At 52.2% G+C, this 17,347-nt stretch overlaps 1 protein-coding gene across 5 annotated transcripts in view; it reads right to left on the bottom strand.

The window, feature by feature from the left end:
* MYO18B (myosin XVIIIB) overlaps window positions 1-17,347 on the bottom strand; it is a 248,737-nt gene that overhangs the window by 220,389 nt on the left and 11,001 nt on the right. For 3 of the 5 annotated variants that reach the window (XM_075898877.2, XM_075898880.2, XM_075898881.2), the window contains exons 3-10: window positions 15,362-15,519; window positions 13,471-14,250; window positions 11,368-11,434; window positions 10,442-10,554; window positions 9,541-9,717; window positions 8,206-8,404; window positions 2,591-2,733; window positions 1,201-1,301 (exon numbers count right to left, since the gene is read on the bottom strand). In XM_075898877.2, the coding sequence (XP_075754992.2) occupies window positions 1,201-1,301; window positions 2,591-2,733; window positions 8,206-8,404; window positions 9,541-9,717; window positions 10,442-10,554; window positions 11,368-11,434; window positions 13,471-14,250; window positions 15,362-15,519 (1,738 nt within the window). The remainder of the gene's footprint in view (window positions 1-1,200; window positions 1,302-2,590; window positions 2,734-8,205; window positions 8,405-9,540; window positions 9,718-10,441; window positions 10,555-11,367; window positions 11,435-13,470; window positions 14,251-15,361; window positions 15,520-17,347) is intronic. The other 2 variants (XM_075898879.2, XM_075898878.2) reach the window with 1 other exon arrangement.

Here is a 17,347-nt window from a genome sequence, read left to right as displayed (position 1 = left end):
TGCTTCTCTGCAACAGATGACCCAAATGACAGAGGGCACTGAAATGTTGTGGTCTGTAGCCTTTTTTATAAGCTTATATCTCAGAACCATTCCCTGAGTGTAATCAGTGTTGTACACAAAATTAGCTAGAAGAGTGTAAACAAACCTATGCTGTGAAGGTCCTCGCTTGACCTGCTATTTGCCTGTGCAACCTTATACAGCAAGATCACCACTTTTGTATATAATCCCCAAGCCTGCGATGTATGATGGGTACATGAGTCTGACACACTCTCCCACAGCCGTGGAAGGACGATCCTGCATTCTCTGAGGAATGGCTCTGGGTCCGGTGGATCTAATGCCCTTGCAGGGTTGGGAGGACAGAGCTGCTGCTGGACAATAAGAGAGAGCTGCACAAACTCGCCTCTGACCCATCATGGGAAAGAAGTTTCTCTCTGCATTGAGATTCACTGCCAGGGTAGTCATGGTGGGGAGTGGGCCCTGCTGGTTAGTCTGAGCTATTCCCCCCTATGCTTCTTGTACCTCAGCCCTAACAGGATCCCAGTCTAGGTTCTCTCTGGCAATGTCTCTCTCACACCTACAAGGAGGCACCTGGCAGGTTGACTAATGCCTGCCAGAAAGCATCCAAAGCAGCACCCAGGCCATCCCTGGAACAGGGGTTTGTTCAACCTGTTTGTAAAAACCTGCAGTGACAGGAACTCCGTACCAATGCTCTTGTAAGTGGAGCACTTGGGCAGCCACCCAAGAGAGATTCAGGTGCCGCCCAGCTGATTAGCAGAGCACCCACAGCCAGCAGCGTGCATTTCTACTGGTGGTGCACATTTGCACATGCTTCAGAGCACAGAACAAAATGTATTTCACGCATGGATGGAAACAATAAGCGGGAACATTGCTCCACACCCTACCTGGGAAGCCTCTCTGAGAGCTTACCCAACCCTCAAGCCTCAGTCTCCCTAGCTGCACACGATGACCTTGCTGAGGCTGGTCCCTTTTGTCCCTGGGGCAGTCTCCATGAACCCGTGTCCTGAGGAGGGCAGGTATTAATATGTCACACTCCCTCACTCCATCCCATAAGTGCTGGTGCATCATTTCCTGTGGCCCCAAACCCATAGCATCTAGCCTGGAGTGCATGGCAGAAAGCTATTGCGCACAGACTGACTGGATTTAGTCCTCCACACATGGCTCCCCAATGCCCAGCTATACCTGTGAGCCATGTCCAGGCCTGCCAGCATCTGAGAAAAGACATTGAAGTTGCTCTCTCCTTCCGGCTGTTGTGCGACACGAACCCTTTCCAGCAGCATTGTCTGGCAGAGGGAAGAAAGAAAGTCAGCTCCCTCTCCCCAGCCTGAGGTCCCCACACAGGGCCGGCCAAGCCCAGAGACTATGAAACCGAGACTGGCTGGGAATTGCCACATGGCCACCATACATTGTGCCGGGATGGGCTGCTTACTCCAAACGCCCATCATCGGGCATAACACAGTAGTTGAGGAGTGAGCCAAACCCCAGACTAAGGGTATGTCTACACTACCCTCCTAGTTCGAATTAGGAGGGTAATGTATGCATACCGCACTTGCTAATGAAGCCCGGGATTTGAATTTCCCGGGCTTCATTAGCATAAGCGGGGAGCCGCCATTTTTAAATCCCCGCTGCTTCGAACCCCGTGTAGCGCGGCTACACGGGGCTCGAACTAGGTAGTTCGGACTAGGGTGCCTATTCCGAACTACCGGTACACCTCGTTTCACGAGGAGTAACGGTAGTTCGGAATAGGACCCTAGTCCGAACTACCTAGTTCGAGCCCCGTGTAGCCGCGCTACACGGGGTTCGAAGGAGCGGGGATTTTAAAATGGCGGCTCCCCGCTTATGCAAATGAAACCCGGGAAATTCAAATCCCGGGCTTCATTAGCAAGTGCGGTATGCCTACATTACCCTGCTAGTTCGAACTAGCGGGGTAGTGTAGACATACCCTTAGATCGGATGATGCCACCCGGATTTTTTACATATTTTGTTTTAGGACAAACAATTAAGGCATTTAAAAATGGATCATTTGAGAGACCAAACTTTTCTTTGGGTTACACCCGCCTGGCACCGCTGTGGAGTAACTGGTGTAGCTGAGAGGAGGGTTAACCCAAGGCATAAAGGGAGGGGTAAAACTTTCAACGGTTTGTAAGGGACTTTCAATGGAAATTGGGCTTTACACACCCTGGATGCTGTTGGAAACACTAGTGACCACACTCACATGATCCTTCCTTTGCATCCCAGGACCATCACCAAGACTGTAAATGAGCCTGGACTTTGATCTGGGTGAATTATGGCTGAGTGCCCCTGCTATATTCTGCAGGACAAGGCAAACAAACACTTTCTGGCCTGTTAACCGGTTCTGGCAACACTCCGTCGGCACCACCTGGCCCTGGGTATTGGACCCAAAGCAGGGACTTGGCTTCTAACCGTGGCTCCAGTGGACTTGGGCAGGTCACTCCTCTCCCCTCCGCCTGGGTCTCCTTTGGCCATGGGAGCGCTCCCACCTTGCCAATGGAAGAGGCTGGTCCTGTGCGGTGCTTGACCTGGGACCAGTGGAGGGGCAGTGCAGGGTTACCTGGAGGTGAGCAGCTGTAATTCGGCCAGTGGCATTGAAATCCAGGGACATGGCCATGGAGAAGCGAGTGGAGGTGCTGTTGTGGCCTGTGGTGACCGTCCCAAAGGCTTTGAGGATGGTGAACATGGCCTGAATCTTCTCCACTGTAGAAATCAACACAGTCCGGTTTGAAACAAGCTCTGTGCCTGGCTGCAACAGACCCATGTGCAACCCACACAGCTGCTGGTGCACTGTCCCATGGAGGTGGTACCGAGACCGCTCAGAGAAAGAGAGACTTAATGAGCTCTCTACAGCCTTAGCTGAGAGGCAGCAGGATTTCTAGCTCAAGTGTTGTAGAGGCTCATGCACTAAGCTCCAGAGGTTCCAGGCTGGGTTCCGCATGTTGATGCAACAACTGCATACTCACCCCGAGCCCTGGTGTGACAGCTACACGTGGCTGCTGCTAGCCCCATTGCATTCATGCTCTTCACTGGGAATCAGACCCTCCTCCAAGTCACAGCTCTGTGCCAATGGGTCCACACAGCATAGAAACTCTTAGCAGGGGAGGCTGTGATGTCACAGTGGAGGGGCCAGCTCAGTGTCATGTAGCTGTTAGGTGGTAGATATTCCAGCCTACCTATAGAAGTCCAGCTGAGGCTTTGTTCTTAAGCTAAGGCATTTAGCATTCGTCTTGAAATAAAGCACACTTGGGGCTGTTATATATGGCCTACATCAGAGGGGGAAACTTAAGGCCCAGGAGCCGGATATGGTCCCCATCTTGCCTGAAACCAGCCCCCGAGGCTCAGGGCTCTACCCCCCAGCACTAGAGAGCCCATCCTGATGCTCCAGCCCCTCTACTGCAGGACTGGAGCACATAAAGCTTACTAGCCCAGGCTTCCCTGGCTTCTGGTGTGTGAGGGGAGTGTGAAGAGAGTCTTTCTTCTTCCTATCGGGGGCCACATCAGTCAGGGTTTGTCTGTTTTTTGCTTCTCACTTCATGCACGGCCCCTGATGGATTTTTCTGTGGGCCAGCAGCCCCCAGCCCAAAAAAGGTTCCCCCCCCCCCCCCCCCACCTCCTACAGATAAAGGGAAGATCCTAGAAATGTAGGTTGAAAGTTTTCTGTCTGGCAAGGATCCACTCCCTATCTCTCTATTGTTTATTTGTGCCATTCTGTCTGTTTGATTGTCTCTGTCTCCTGTATTATTAATTTTGCTGGATGTAAACAAATGAAGGGGGTGGGATATAATTGATTAGATAATCATGTTACAGTATGTTAGGATTGATTAATTAATTTTCAGTAGAAGTATTGGTTAAGGTATAGTTGAAAATATTGCTCTCTCTATTACGGACAAACAGGAAGCGAGTGGGGGAATAACAAGGAAAAACAAGGGAATGAGGAAAGGAAATTGGATTCATGCTTGCTGGAAGCTAACCCCAATAAACAACAAATTGTTTAGATCTCTGGACTTCAAGTATTGCTGTGTTCTGTTCATGTGAGAAGGACCAAGGAAATGGGAGGGAGAAGGGAAAAGCCCTCTAACAATTGTGTTTATCCTGTGGGGCCTTCGTTTCTGCAAGCAAGGTCATTTGGAGTTTACCTTGCATAAGCTTCGATCATAACGGCTGTGTCTACACTGGCCCCCCTGTCGGAAAAGGGATGCTAATGTAGCACTTTGGAATATTCAAATCCACGGGGGATTTAAATATCCCCCGCGGTATTTGCATTAACATGGCTGCCGCTTTTTTCCGGCTTGGAGATAAGCCGGAGAAAAGTGCCAGTCTAGACGTGATTCTCCGGAAAATAAAGCCAATTCTAGGAATAAGAGATCCTCCGGAAAAGGCTTTATTTTCCGAAGAATCACGTCTAGACTGGCACTTTTCTCCGGCTTATCTCCAAGCCGGAAAAAAGCGGCAGCCATGTTAATGCAAATACCGTGGGGGATATTTAAATCCCCCGTGGATTTGCCTATTCCAAAGTGCTACATTAGCATCCCTTTTCCGAAAGGGAGGCCAGTGTAGACACAGCCAACATGTTTTATTTATTTATTCAATTTTTAAAAGTCATCTATGGGCACCATCTAGGCTGTGGTCTCCTGCCCCAGCAATCAAACAATATGAGGTACATGTAGACAAGAGACCACCCATAAATGTGGACCTCTCAGTCCACACCAAGCTGCCAGATCTGGTCCATGAGAGCCTCAGCCAGTGCCCTGCCTGCCCCACCCCCTGCTCGGCACTCAGTGAATCTGGCTTCTGTGGGGCCACGTGCTTCTCTGAATGCTGAGAGCCTGGGGGAGGGGGCAGAGGTTTCTCATTCTGCCCCCCACCTACCGGGAAGTTCCAGTGGCCAGTTTCCAGCCAATAGCAGCTGCATTTTGCAGGACAGGCAGCATGTGATGTGCCCCTCCCCTCAACCCCCGGGCTCACAGTGTTTGCAGAAGCAAACATGGTCCTTGCCGCTGCCCTGAGCTTTTACAGGGGCTGGAAAGCAGGGACCCTGGCTAAGGAACCTGCCGGGCTGCTGGCTGGGAGCCAGGTAAGGTCTCCCAGCCAGAGCCTGCCTCTGGCACCCCGACCTCTCCTTCTCTGGCTCTCTCCTGAACCCTTACCCATGTAACCCAAACTTTCTGCACCCCTGCTCCAGCCCCGAGACACTTTCCCAAATCCCTGCACCCCCTCCTGCACTGCACTCCTGACCCAGGTTACAACCCCCGCCCTGACCCTGTATTCCAAGACTGGACAAGACAGACTGTGTGGGCCGGATCCGGCCCGCCAAGCCGTTTGGTCTGGCCTGTGGATGCTTTGCCACTCCCCGCTCCCCAGGCCAATGGAGACCTGGTGACGGGGAAGAGCGCAAAGTTTCCTCCCCTCCACCGGGGATTATGGCACCAGAGGGGACTGCCTGGCAGGAAGTTGGGGCAAAGACTTTACGCACGCCTTGGCCCCAGGCCAATCAGGGTCGGTGGGTAGGGAAGCACGTGAAGCCTCCTGGCCCTGACCCCTCCTCCCAAGGCCTCGCCCCTTCCCGGGTGGCCCACGACCACTTCTGAAATTTGTGAAGTGGGCCCCCTTCAAATACTGGTGCTCACTTCTGGTCCACACCCTCCACAACAGCCTGAACAGAAGGCGAGGAAGAGATGCTGGAAAGCTTAACAAACCCAGACTCTCTGGAGACAGGGTGAGGGCAGAAGTTCTAAAATCATTCCAAAGCGCTACTGCCCCTGAGACAGACACGTTACACAAAGAGATGGGATAAATTCCCCTTCCCCCTTTGTGTAAAAGAAATGCATCCCCAATGTTTACATTGCAGCTGAACGGGCTTCATGGTCAACAGCACGGAAGCCTCATGGATCAGAATCATGGACGCCTACTCCCTGCTAGGGCTTAGCACGGATCAGGACCCAGAGGTTGAGGGATTCCACTCACATAACTGGAGTGGACAGACCAGCCCTTTTCATTCCTATCTGTCATCAGTTCTGTGCACACATGGAAGGAGTTCCCCTCAACTCTCACACAAAGCTACCTCCCTGCCCTCCTGTATATCCTTCCTTGACCTTCCTTCTGCCCTGAAGTCAACAAAACTTTTGTGCTTACAGACCCATGTGGTTCTTATTGAAGTAATAAACTTGGAGATTGGTTCAGCTGATCTAGGCCCTCATCTGGGCAATACTGGTAAAAGTACAAGGCTAATGTGGACCAGAAGAAGAACTCAGTATTAACACTAATGACTCACTGTTCCCCGCACTCCACACAAAGGAGTGACGCTTATTAAATTCCATTCAGATAGTGGCTCTCACTTTTATCCAGATGGAAAATATACCTCGTTAGAGTCCAGCTGTTAAAAAAAATCTAATCAGCCCCTCAATCAATTCATAAAACTGTTCACCCTCACACTCAGGGCATGCTGCGCCCATGGCTTGCAAGATGTGCCAGACTAATAGTAGTAATAACTACTTGTATTATGGTAGCCCCCAGCAGCCCCAGTGAGAGACCAGGCTCCCATTGTGCTAGGCGCTGTACAAGCATAGGACCAAGAGAGGTCTCTGCCCCAAACTGCTTACACAGAAGTGTCAGGCTGAAAGGGCCCTCTGGAGTTTATCGTGTCAAACCCCCAGCACTGTGGCAGGACGGAGCAAATAGACCATTCCTCACAAGGGTTCATCCCATCTGTTCTTTAAAAACCTCCAGTGATGAGAATTCCACAGCCTCCTGGGGAAGCCCATTCTGGAGCTTAGCTACTCTTCTAGCTCCCAAGTGTTTTCTCCTAGCTAACCCCATAGCTTCTTGTCCCACCTTCAGTGGACAGGGAAAATAACTGCTCATAGGCCTCTTTAGAACAGCCCTCAGCATGTGCAGACGGCTCTCTGGTCCCCCTCACCCAGCCTGCCTCACAAGCCAGGGTGTGTAACCTGCGGTCATTTTTTCTGCTCTCCTCTGAAGTCTCCCCGATTCGTCCATCTCTTTCCCAGAGCTGGACAAAGTGCTCCAGTGGGGGGCTCCCCGCTGCCCAGGACAGGAGGACAATGACTTCCCCTGTCTTACACTCACCACTCCAGCCTTTTTCACAGCTGCACCCCACTGCTGACTCCTATTTGTTTGTGACCCCCAGAGCCTTTTCTGCAGCACTACCCCCGAGCCGGTCAGTCCCCATTTGTAACAGGGCCTTCGATTCGTCCTTCCTGAGTGAAGTACTTTGCACTTGTCTTTACTGAACGCCATCTTATTTCAGACCAAGTCTCAAAGTCAGAGGCATGGAAACTATGGCCCACGGGCCACTTCCAGCCTGTTGGACCCTTCAGTCTGGTCCCTGAGCTCCCTTCAGGGAGCAGGGCCAGAACGGCCTTGCCAGGAGGAGCCAGCCCAACTCCCAGGCAGTTCAGCAAGCATGGGAGGCTAGCCCCCAGCCCCTCCCCTTCTACCCCCTTGCCCTCTGTAGCCTCTGCTCCCCCAGTGCCTGGGCAGTGCAGTTGCTATGGTGACAGTCTGGCTGCTCCAGGGTCAGGGGGCAGGAAGGAGGGGGATTGGATAGGAGGCAGAGGATCCCAGGGAGTGGTCAGGGAGCAGGAAGTAGGGTTCCAGAGAGATCATGGAGCAGGAGGGTTGGATAGGAGATGGGATCCTGGACGGGGGAGGGGGGCAGTTAAGAGACAGGGGATGGGAAGTGGGGGGCGGGGTTGGATTGGATTTGGAGAGTCCAAGGGGCATGAATCATGGGGGAGAGGTGGATAGGAAGCAGGGGTCCAGAAGGGCCAGAGGGGCGAGGACTGGGCTACACCTGGCCATTTGAGGACGCCCAGCTACTCTGCCTGGCCCTCCATACAATGTCAATATCCAAAAGGTTTTCCCACACCTGCTCTAAATGGCCAATTTAAGTATCAGAGGAGACAACAGGTGGACGGACAGACAGACAGAAGGGGCGCACAAGTGCAGGGGGTAATGTCTCATTGTTCTCCCCCACCCATTTGTCTGTCTCCCCCACTTGTCTCTAGGTCTTAGCTTGGAAGCTGTTTGGGGCAGGGACGGTCTCTTTGGTCTATGTTTGTTCAATGCCTGGCACAGCAGAGCCTTGGTCCTTCTGTGGGCTCCCTATGTGCCACAGACATAACCACCGGCTGGCAGTCTACGCGGCCATACCTGAGACTCTGTTGTCCACGCTGCGGGCGGCACCCACCAGGTATTCCAGAGTGCTCTGGCAGCAGGTTGTTTTCCCAGCGCCACTTCTCCCCAAGGGCACAATAGCCTGGTCCTGCCGACGCATGAGCAGGCTCCAGTAGGCTTTCTGTGCCAGGGAGCAGATGTGAGGGGGCATGCTATCTCGCTTCCCGCGAAACACCTGGAGACAGAGAGGCCACATGAGGGAGCTGCATTGACCATCTGGCTGAACATCGTGTCGCCCACAGGAAAGTTTTAACTTCAAGCCTGTAGGTTTCCACATTGTAACCCATTGGGCTTTCCCACCGCCCGCCCTTTCCGCACTTCCCTGCAGATCACAGGCACTGCAGCTCTGAGCACTTCTGAGCCCACCTCTTAATGAGCGGCTCTGCCTTTAATGAAATTCCTCCCTTCTCTGCCCTTTCGTGTCACCCCATGGCCCAGTTTCCTAGAACTCTGGGAAACTCAATTCCTGGTTTGCAGAATGTCACCATTTCCTCTCCAGTTTTGAGTGCACACTGTTCCAAGATACGCTGCTTTCTTTGCGATCCTAGCAAAACAGCTCCTTCCTCACTGAACTCAGGCAAGCACATGTAACCCGCACCCTTCTGGGTATGGTGCACTCATGCAATTTTAATAAGAACCATCCCCCCTTGATTCAAAGGTGTGAAAAGTGACAAAGAAAGGCCCATTTCTCACAGCTTCTGCTTTGGAACGGGTCCACTTTTATTTGGAACTTTCATGTGAATGGGACTTAGCTTCCCCCCCTGGATGTTTCATACACTTTGATGTTGTTCCAGACGAGGCATCCCCACCCCTTCGGTTTGCTCTGACCTGCTGCACAGAAAGGCCCATGTTCAGATCCCACCACATGGAGTAAGGAGGCTCAGATTTGTGAACATGTGGCTCAGAAAATGGATCCTGTGCATGTTTTCAGCCCCTACAGGAGTGCCTACTTCCTCAGCTCTGAACTGTGCACTGCTCCAGAGTGCTGCTTTCCAGCCCCTTTCTGCTGTTAGCATGGTTCTGTGGCACCATCTTTTGGACGCTGCTGGAATCCAAGGAAATCTCCTTGAAAAGGCCGCCGGGGTGTTTGGAAGATTATCTTTCTAAACCAGCCAAATAAAACCCTCTCAAGCTCTTCTAAAATTGCTTCCCAGTGAAATACGTGTCCCCAGCTGAACATCCAAGGGTGAGGGATTAGAGTTTGATTTGCAGCTACCCCAAACCCAAGGCAAGGAACCCATCTACCACTTCACACTATCCCATAGCCTCAGTTTCACAACAAGACATCTCACAGGCCAGCCCATCACTTACCTTTCCTGAGTAGCTAGTAGCAGCCCAGCTGGGCTTGACAGCAACCAGGCTGGGCCCAGCGTACGTGTGGCAGAGCTGGGACCAGTACCGGTGCTGCAGTGTGTGAATGACACTCGATTCGTTCAGACTAATCAGTGCAGCAAGATCTTCTGTGCAATCCAGCGTGGAGGGGTTAGTCTACAAAAAATCACGCATGAGATGCCGCTGGAGGGCCTGGCTGTGCTAGAGACACTCATTTCATTCCTGCCGCTGGTAACTCTAATAACCTAGGAAACCTAACGCATCTCCAACTCATTCCGGAGTGCCTGGTGTCCCCCCATGGAATGGGAGGAGGGGAGCACTCACCAGATGTGACTCGTTGGGGCAGTGAAGAAATCAGCTTTGGTGCCACTAAATTAAGATGTCTGTGGACACTGCTACCCAAAATGGGCTGTCCCCTTTCCAGCTCACGTTTCAATAGGGTTGCGTGCTATGAACTGGGAGCAAGAACCAAAACCATAATGGTGGAGCCTGGCAGGGGCTTGCAGAGTAGATCCATGAATGGAGGGGAGAGGGCTGGAGCAGGTCAGGTGCCCTACGGCAGCCAGAGAGTAACTCCCACCCTTGCTAATGCAACCTGCAGCCAGCGGTGCAACAGGCTCCGAGCACTGCAGTCAGGCACAAAGGAGAGTCAGCCACAACAAGGCCCAGCAGCTCATGAATCTCCAGCAAATGAAACAGGAAGTGCTGTCGGGACATCGGATGGGGGAGGGGGCGTAGATCCGCATAAGCTGGCACAGCTCCAGGAGCTGCCCCCATCTCACAGTGAGATTTGCCTTGGGGCAGAGCCCACTTCCAGCTGGGGTGGGGGAAAGGGCTTTTCCAGGCAGGATCTGTGGGGGGTTGATTTCTGGGGACTTACCCGGTGAAGCGTCTCCTCATCCACCTCAGTGACGGTGTTGTCAGCATCGATGCGAATCCTCAGCCGCCCAGCGGGCAGCTCTGGGGTGCCCACATCTGGCTTCAGCACGGTGGCTGCAAGAGAAGCCCAAAGACTAGCGCTTTCCTAAATAAGGGGCAGCCATCAGTAGTAGCTGCACAGGCCTGTGCAGGGGGCAGGCCTGGTTCGGAGAACCGTGGAGGTGCTGATTCTGGACTCGCCCCAGTACTGGGAAGTAGGGGAGTTCCAGTGTGCCCCACCAGGGCCCGTGCAGATGAAGGGGTAGGTCTGAGGGCTGCATGGGTAGGTTTGCCCATCGAGTCGAGCCAGCATGGCTAACAGTGGCAGTCCAGCTGCAGCTTCAGCCCCAGCTAGCAAGCAGGTTGCAAATAAAGGGCCCAGCTGGCTCGTACTCTGCTTCTAGCCCAGGGATGGGCAAGAGGAGGCTAGCAGGTCCCACTAAACCACAGTATCTGGCCCGTGGCTGCCATGCTGGGACCCTTAGGCACAGTGGTGGACCCTTAGCCACTTTAAAGGTGGCTGCTCTATGCTCTGGATACTGGGGAGTGAGAAGGGAGGCTTTGTGTGTTGTTCTATCCTCCAGCAAAACAGGAGCTGATAAATTTTGCTGCAAGGGCAGGGGCAACCAATGGTGCCTCTTCCCTCCCTCCCCCATACCCTGCCCCGAGCAGAGCCAAATGGAGCAACCTGTGACTGCAGCTCAGGTTCTTGCAGGGCTGCTGGTTGGAGCCCTCCTAGCCAGAGCCTGCCCCTGGCACTGAACCGTCCCCCGCCCTGCCCCCCACCCTCCCACAACTACTGGGTACATCCAAAGCTGGAGGGTCAATCTCTCTTCCAAACAAAAGCAAAGCAAGCGACGTGGCTTAGGCATTGCAGAGTGCAGTTACCAAGTGTAAATCCATCCTTCTGGACAAGCCAAACTTTCTCCGTTTCATACCATACATCGTCATGCACCTGGGGACGAAAGGAGAGTCAGACTCCAGCTGCAGGAGACAGGCTGGACCTGATTGCTTAAAGTCTTGGGTCTTTGACCTCACAAAGACAATGACTATTGGCTGCCCAGCACCAGGGATTAGCATCAGTTCTTCATTTGCATTCCATCGGGCTTTTCCCCCTTTGATAGGTTACTTAGTCACCGAGGTTTATACTGTGGCAACGCTTGCTATTATGTTATAACTGGGTACAGACAAATGAAAATAATGCATGCTACATCCCCCTCACGATTCATGAAATTTAAACATTGAACATATTCTTCTACATTTCAACATCTGCGTATGTTCTAAGCAACTCGTGGCTTTTAAATCTACAGAACACACTGTGTCTTCGGATCTGGGGCCTTGAAAAGCTTGTATGTTATTTCAGTCCTCCTGTATCCAGGGGTATGTCTACACATCAAAGTTAATTCAAAATAACAGCTGTTATTTCGAATTAACTTTCCTAGTGTCTACACAGCCAAACTGCTATTTTGAAATAAATTCGAAATAGCGGAGCCCTTATTTCAAATTTGGTAAACCTCATTCTACGAGGAATAACACCAAATTCGAAAAAGCTAATTCAAAATAAGTGCTGTGTAGACACTTATATCGAAATAGGGGGCCTCCAGCCTTCCCAGAGTGCCCTGGAGGCCACTCCAGCCTCAAACAAGAACACTCCTCTCCCTCCCCGGAGCCATTAAGGGGCAGACTCTGGCCACAGTGCCTGTGCCAGCTCCAAGCCTGCCAGCCCAGAGCCAGCAGTCACTGCCCCTGACCCAGTGGCCCCAAAACATGAGCCAGCAAGCCACTGGCAGACAGCCCTCCACGGCTCCCCAGGAGCAGTCTGCCAGCTCCCAAGAGCCTGACAGGGGCTGGAGAAAGCGGGCGCCTTCCTGGTCCAGGGTGGAGATCAGGGTGGACCTTACTTAGGTTTGGGGGGGATGCCTCCAACATCCATAATCTCCGCACTAGATGGAGGAACGCGGCCATCAATGGCAGGATACCTGCCAGCCTGGCCACCAAAGGTGACACACAGGAACCCAGGAGCAGGTTTGCATTAAAATCAAGTTGGTCTGGCGAGATCCCCAACCCTGAGCCCTGAGCTTCCCCTCCCCCTTCTTCCCCTTGCTTCCCCCTTCCAGCTCCCTCCTCCCAGGTTTCCCCCTCCCCTCTCTCACCCTCTCTTCTCCCCTCTCCCGCCTCTTTCCCCAGTCTCACCAGAGTTTCATTCCTCCCCCCCCCCAGTTTTGTTAAATAAAGAGAGTTTGTGTTCATGAAAATACGTGTATTTGATTTGACATCAGGAAGGGGGGCTGGGAGGGTAAGTGGAATGATGTGGGGGAAGAATGAAGCACAAGCTCCCAGTGGGGCAGACCGGGGAGGCTCTTAGTGCTCCTCAGGGTGGAAGCTCTCCTGCAGGGCCTCCTGGATACTGACAGCCCCCCAATGGACCTCCCAGATGGCAGCCTGCAGAAAGTGCAGCCAGGCTCACAGCAACGGGTCCACGAGAAGCACCAGAGTGCCCAGGGGCAGCTCTGGCTCCGTGTTGCAGAGTGCTGTGGTGTCCCGAGTGAGGGCAACCAGAGCACGCAGAGACAAAATGCTTTGCTGTCCCTCATCGAGGTAGGCAAGCAAGCAGGGAAAGCTGAGAACTGGCTGCCCAGGGTGGGGATCTCTTTAAGCACAAGCCTCAGATAGCCTCAGGCAGCAGCCATACAAATAAACTCCTGACCTGATGCCCTGCTAGACCTGGTTCCGGCCAGCCTTAAATGCAATTAAATGCAATTCAGTGTGGATGCGCTAATTCAAAATAGCAAAACGCTATTTCGAAATGCATTTTGTGTGTAGACGCGTTATTTGGAAATAAGCTATTTCGAATTAACTATTTCGAAATAAGATATTTCAAAATAACACTATAGTGTAGACATACCCAAAGGGAGTTTTATTCTCAATCCATAGGGCAGGACTCTATAATCTAGCTGAAATGCAAGACACATGGACAGGGCACAAATTCACCTTGTTTGAATCTGTGCTTTCCCCTGGCTCCTTGATTTCTCCAGGTTCCTCCTTGATTTCCACAGGCTTCTCCTTGATCTCCCTTTGTTCCTCCTTGATCTCCCCTTGTTCCTCCTTGATTTCCACTGGTTCCTCCTTGATCTCCCTTTGTTCCTCCTTGATCTCCCCTTGTTCCGCCCAGATTTCCACTGGTTCCTCCCTGATTTGTGCTGTCTTCCCCTTGATTTCCTCTTGTTCCTTCTTAACTTCCATTGGTTTCTCCTTGATCTCGCCCTGCTTCTTCTTGATTTCAGCTTTGATTTGTGGTGCCTCTTGCTTCTTCATTACCGCCTTCTCTTTCTCTGAACTTTCAGGACGTTTTCTCCTCAGCACACTTCCCTCCTTTGCAGGATCTTCACGCTGGCGCTGAAATCCCTTTCCAATCACTGGGGCACGAACTGGGGCAGTCACTCCTGGACTTTGTTCTTTTGGGCTCTGCTCAGGACAAGGCGATTTGGCAGCCGTGGACTCACCTGGCTGGACTGTCTCCTCTGGTTTGGGGGCAGCTGCTGCTGTCTCCCTGGTGGGAGAGGTGATTTTCTTGACGTTGCTCCTCTTCACCCCTCTCTTGAAGGGAAGAGGCTTTTTCGGAGGAATTTCCGCTGCCACTTCCCCTTCGTGCTGCTCTCCGTTCAGGCCGTTCTGCAGCAGTTGCCCATCACTTGCCATTTCTCCTCCAAGGATGTTCTCATCTTTTATCCCAAACTGCTGGGCGTGGTTGTCCTCAGGCTGCCCCAGAGGCTAAAAACAAAACCAAGACGAGGCTGAGCCTGTGGGGTCCTCTAGAGAGGAACAAACTCTCAGTGAACTCGTCAGCCTGGGGTTTGAGGAAGGTTTGATTTTAGAGACAGATTTGGAGTAACTAAAAGAAGCTTCCAGTTTAGAGGGATACATTTGGATTTGACGGTGCTCCTGGACCACCTATCAGCTTGGTTTGAAGTGCCCGGCCAGGTTCCCTCCTGCTGTGACGGTATTGTCTAGTGACAGCTAGCTCTGCTAGCCAGATGCACTGCCACTGGCTTCCTCCAGGACTATCTCCCACATGGAAAGGTGCCTCTCCAATCAGGCTCCAGCACTTGTGATCTCTTAGACACACAGCCGTGCAAACAAGAATAAAACTAGCAGCTTCTCCTTTGCTCCCTCCCAGTAGGGGTATGAGAGGTTAACCAGTGACCCAGTGAGCAGGTGCTTACCGGCCGGCTTACAAAATAACCAGTTAACTGGTCTGTCATGTAGGACTCTGCCTGCAGCCACAGCAGGCCCAACCTTTCCCCCCACCCGCAGCCACGATGGGGCCAGGGCACAAGGTGGGGCCAGATATGCCCCCATCGCCCACAGCCAGGACCAGAACAGCTCCCCCTGCCTTGGCTGCAGCCCATCACACCACAGGCTGGTGGGTTGCTCCAGGCTTAACCCGTTAGACCTAGCATTTAACCAGCCAGTGTTGTAAACGTTAATTAACATCCCTCCCTCCCACTGCTGGCTGCCCTTAGCAACTCCGAACTGTAGCCCCCAGACCACCATGGACAACAACTATCCCCACTTCGAGCACATGGACAATTCCAGGGTACAACCATCCCCCCGGCTGACCAGGTATCGGAGCCCTTTCAGGTTCTCAGTGTGGAACAAACCTGGGACATCCAGCACTAAAAGCACCATCTGTAACTACTTGAGCTACAGGAGTAACTCCTCCGTCTGGGAGCTGTAGTAGTTCAGTATCCTCTGGCCCAGCCAACTGGGGGGAGGGGCATGCCATACATACTCCATAGAGGGGATTACACCCACAACTGAGCCTCGTGACAGTGTAGGACCCAGGACACCGAAGGCAGGGCACACTTCATCTGGTACTTACGTCTTCTTTGGTGTTCAAGGCACCTCTCTCTTTCACTTTAGCTACCTTGGATTCTTTCTCTGTTTCCCGAACAAGCTGTTTGATGAATCCCCCAGGAATCACGGAGAAAAGTGGAGGAGGAGAAGTAGGGGGTGGACTCCGGTCCTCTTCCCGGATCTGTTTGCAAAAGCAGAGGCTACATTGTTGGATGGCATGCTTCACGGGCCCTGGCAGAGGTCTGCTCCTTGGCTCAGACCCCTCGGGGAGCAGTTAGTCGGCATACATGTCTTAAAGGAGCACATGTATGACAGGTCAAGTGCATCACACGGGGTAGCAAAGTGAGGGAGTCAAGGCCAGGCATTTGCAGAGCTCTTCCCAACAATTCAGATGCTCTCATTGGTCACCACACTACCACCACTCACCACTGTCTGGAACGGGATGCCTGCCTGAGTGGAAATTATTCCCTCCCCATGGCTGTGTCTCCTTCAGGTTTGCCAGTGAGCTGCAGGGCAGTGCATTGGTTTGTTACGGTAGGGTTGCTTAGGAGTCTTGGGGCAACAGTCACTGGGTTGTCATGGCATTGCCTGTGCGCATTAGGGATGTTACATTTCAATCAATTAATCGAATGGTCGATGGGATTTCCATTGACTGTTCAATTAGTTGATAAGAACTTCTGCATTCTGTCTTTGAAATGCACAAGAACCCTGGCAGGGGCTTTTGGACATTTCAAAGTGGATGTGCCCGCATGGAGCTTGGGGCTAGTGCTGGACCCTCACTGGGGCTCTTGTGCATTTCATAGTTGAAGTGCCCGAGTGGAGCCCGGGATCAGCAAGACTTCCCACTGGCCCCAGGCTTCATGCTGTGCTCCTGCCCCCTCCCACGGAGCTGGAACTGGGGGGAACCGACTCCTCCCTTCCTCTTCCCCCCCTTGCTGCCTCTTTGTGATAGAGGCAGCAAGGGGGGAGGGGAGTGACTAGTCGACTAGTGTGTCGACTAGCTGATAAGCTTTTGTTTACTGGTTAGTCGACTAGCTGATTAATCACTTACAACCCTAGTGGTAATGACGGTCCAAGCAGCTTTGTTGTAGGGTCACTTGTGAAGCCCCAGACTAGCAGCACCAATTTCTCTCCAAAAACAAAGCAAACATAAAGGAAATACCCAACATAGAACTGCAGGGGAGATTTCCAGAGGCCCAAGGGAAATTAAGTGACATCCCCCAATTCAATTATTGGGGACTTTGCTGGAAAGTGGTATAATATGGGGCCGTCTAGTTTAGCCAGCACCCCACTTACTAGCTCTCCCTCCTTGGCTTCTGACATTTGAGACGCTTCCTACACATTTTTCAATTTGGGCTGAACAAGATGTGGGGCCTTTAAAAAAAACCTTTCAGTTTACTAAAAGCCACTAGCTACTTTGTGTGATATAAAGAAGGGCAGGATGAGTTTTCATCAATCCCCCTGTATGCAGGCAGAGGGAAGTCCACCTATCTAGCATTTTAATATGTGCTAGTACTTGCCCCCAGAGGGTCATAAGGTGGGAATATTTTGGTGCCCTGCCCACACTAACAACACTAATAACACAAACACAATAATTAACAGGGCATGGTCCTTGAGCTGCTTGGGGTTCTAAGCAATTGCTTACTCTGCACATGCCATGTGCTGGCTCTGCAATGTTCTATTGTCCCCTGGCTCAGCAGCCCCAGAACACTTTGCAGAAGCAGGTCCAAAAAGATTGTCTTTCTCTTACAAGAGTGGGTATATTTCAGGCCCTCTTCCAAAGCTCTCTGAAGTCAGTGGAAAGACTTGTCCTGACCTTCAGGGGCTTGGTGTCTGCCTCACATGCTTCACAAAGAATGTGGATGTTGCAAAGAGGGACAAGGATATTCGCATTGTACTTTTCAAGCATATTTTAACCCTCTTCTTCTACTTGGAATTGGCTGGCAGGGGACATCTGCTCCCAAGAGAGTAGAGAAAAGAACTCACAACACCACACATGTAATGGCCTCCT

Source organism: Pelodiscus sinensis, chromosome Z (genome assembly GCF_052426305.1).
Source record: "Pelodiscus sinensis isolate ZL-2025 chromosome Z, ASM5242630v1, whole genome shotgun sequence".
Taxonomy (NCBI): Eukaryota; Metazoa; Chordata; order Testudines; family Trionychidae; genus Pelodiscus; species Pelodiscus sinensis.
This window is presented reverse-complemented; position numbering and strand designations above follow the sequence as displayed.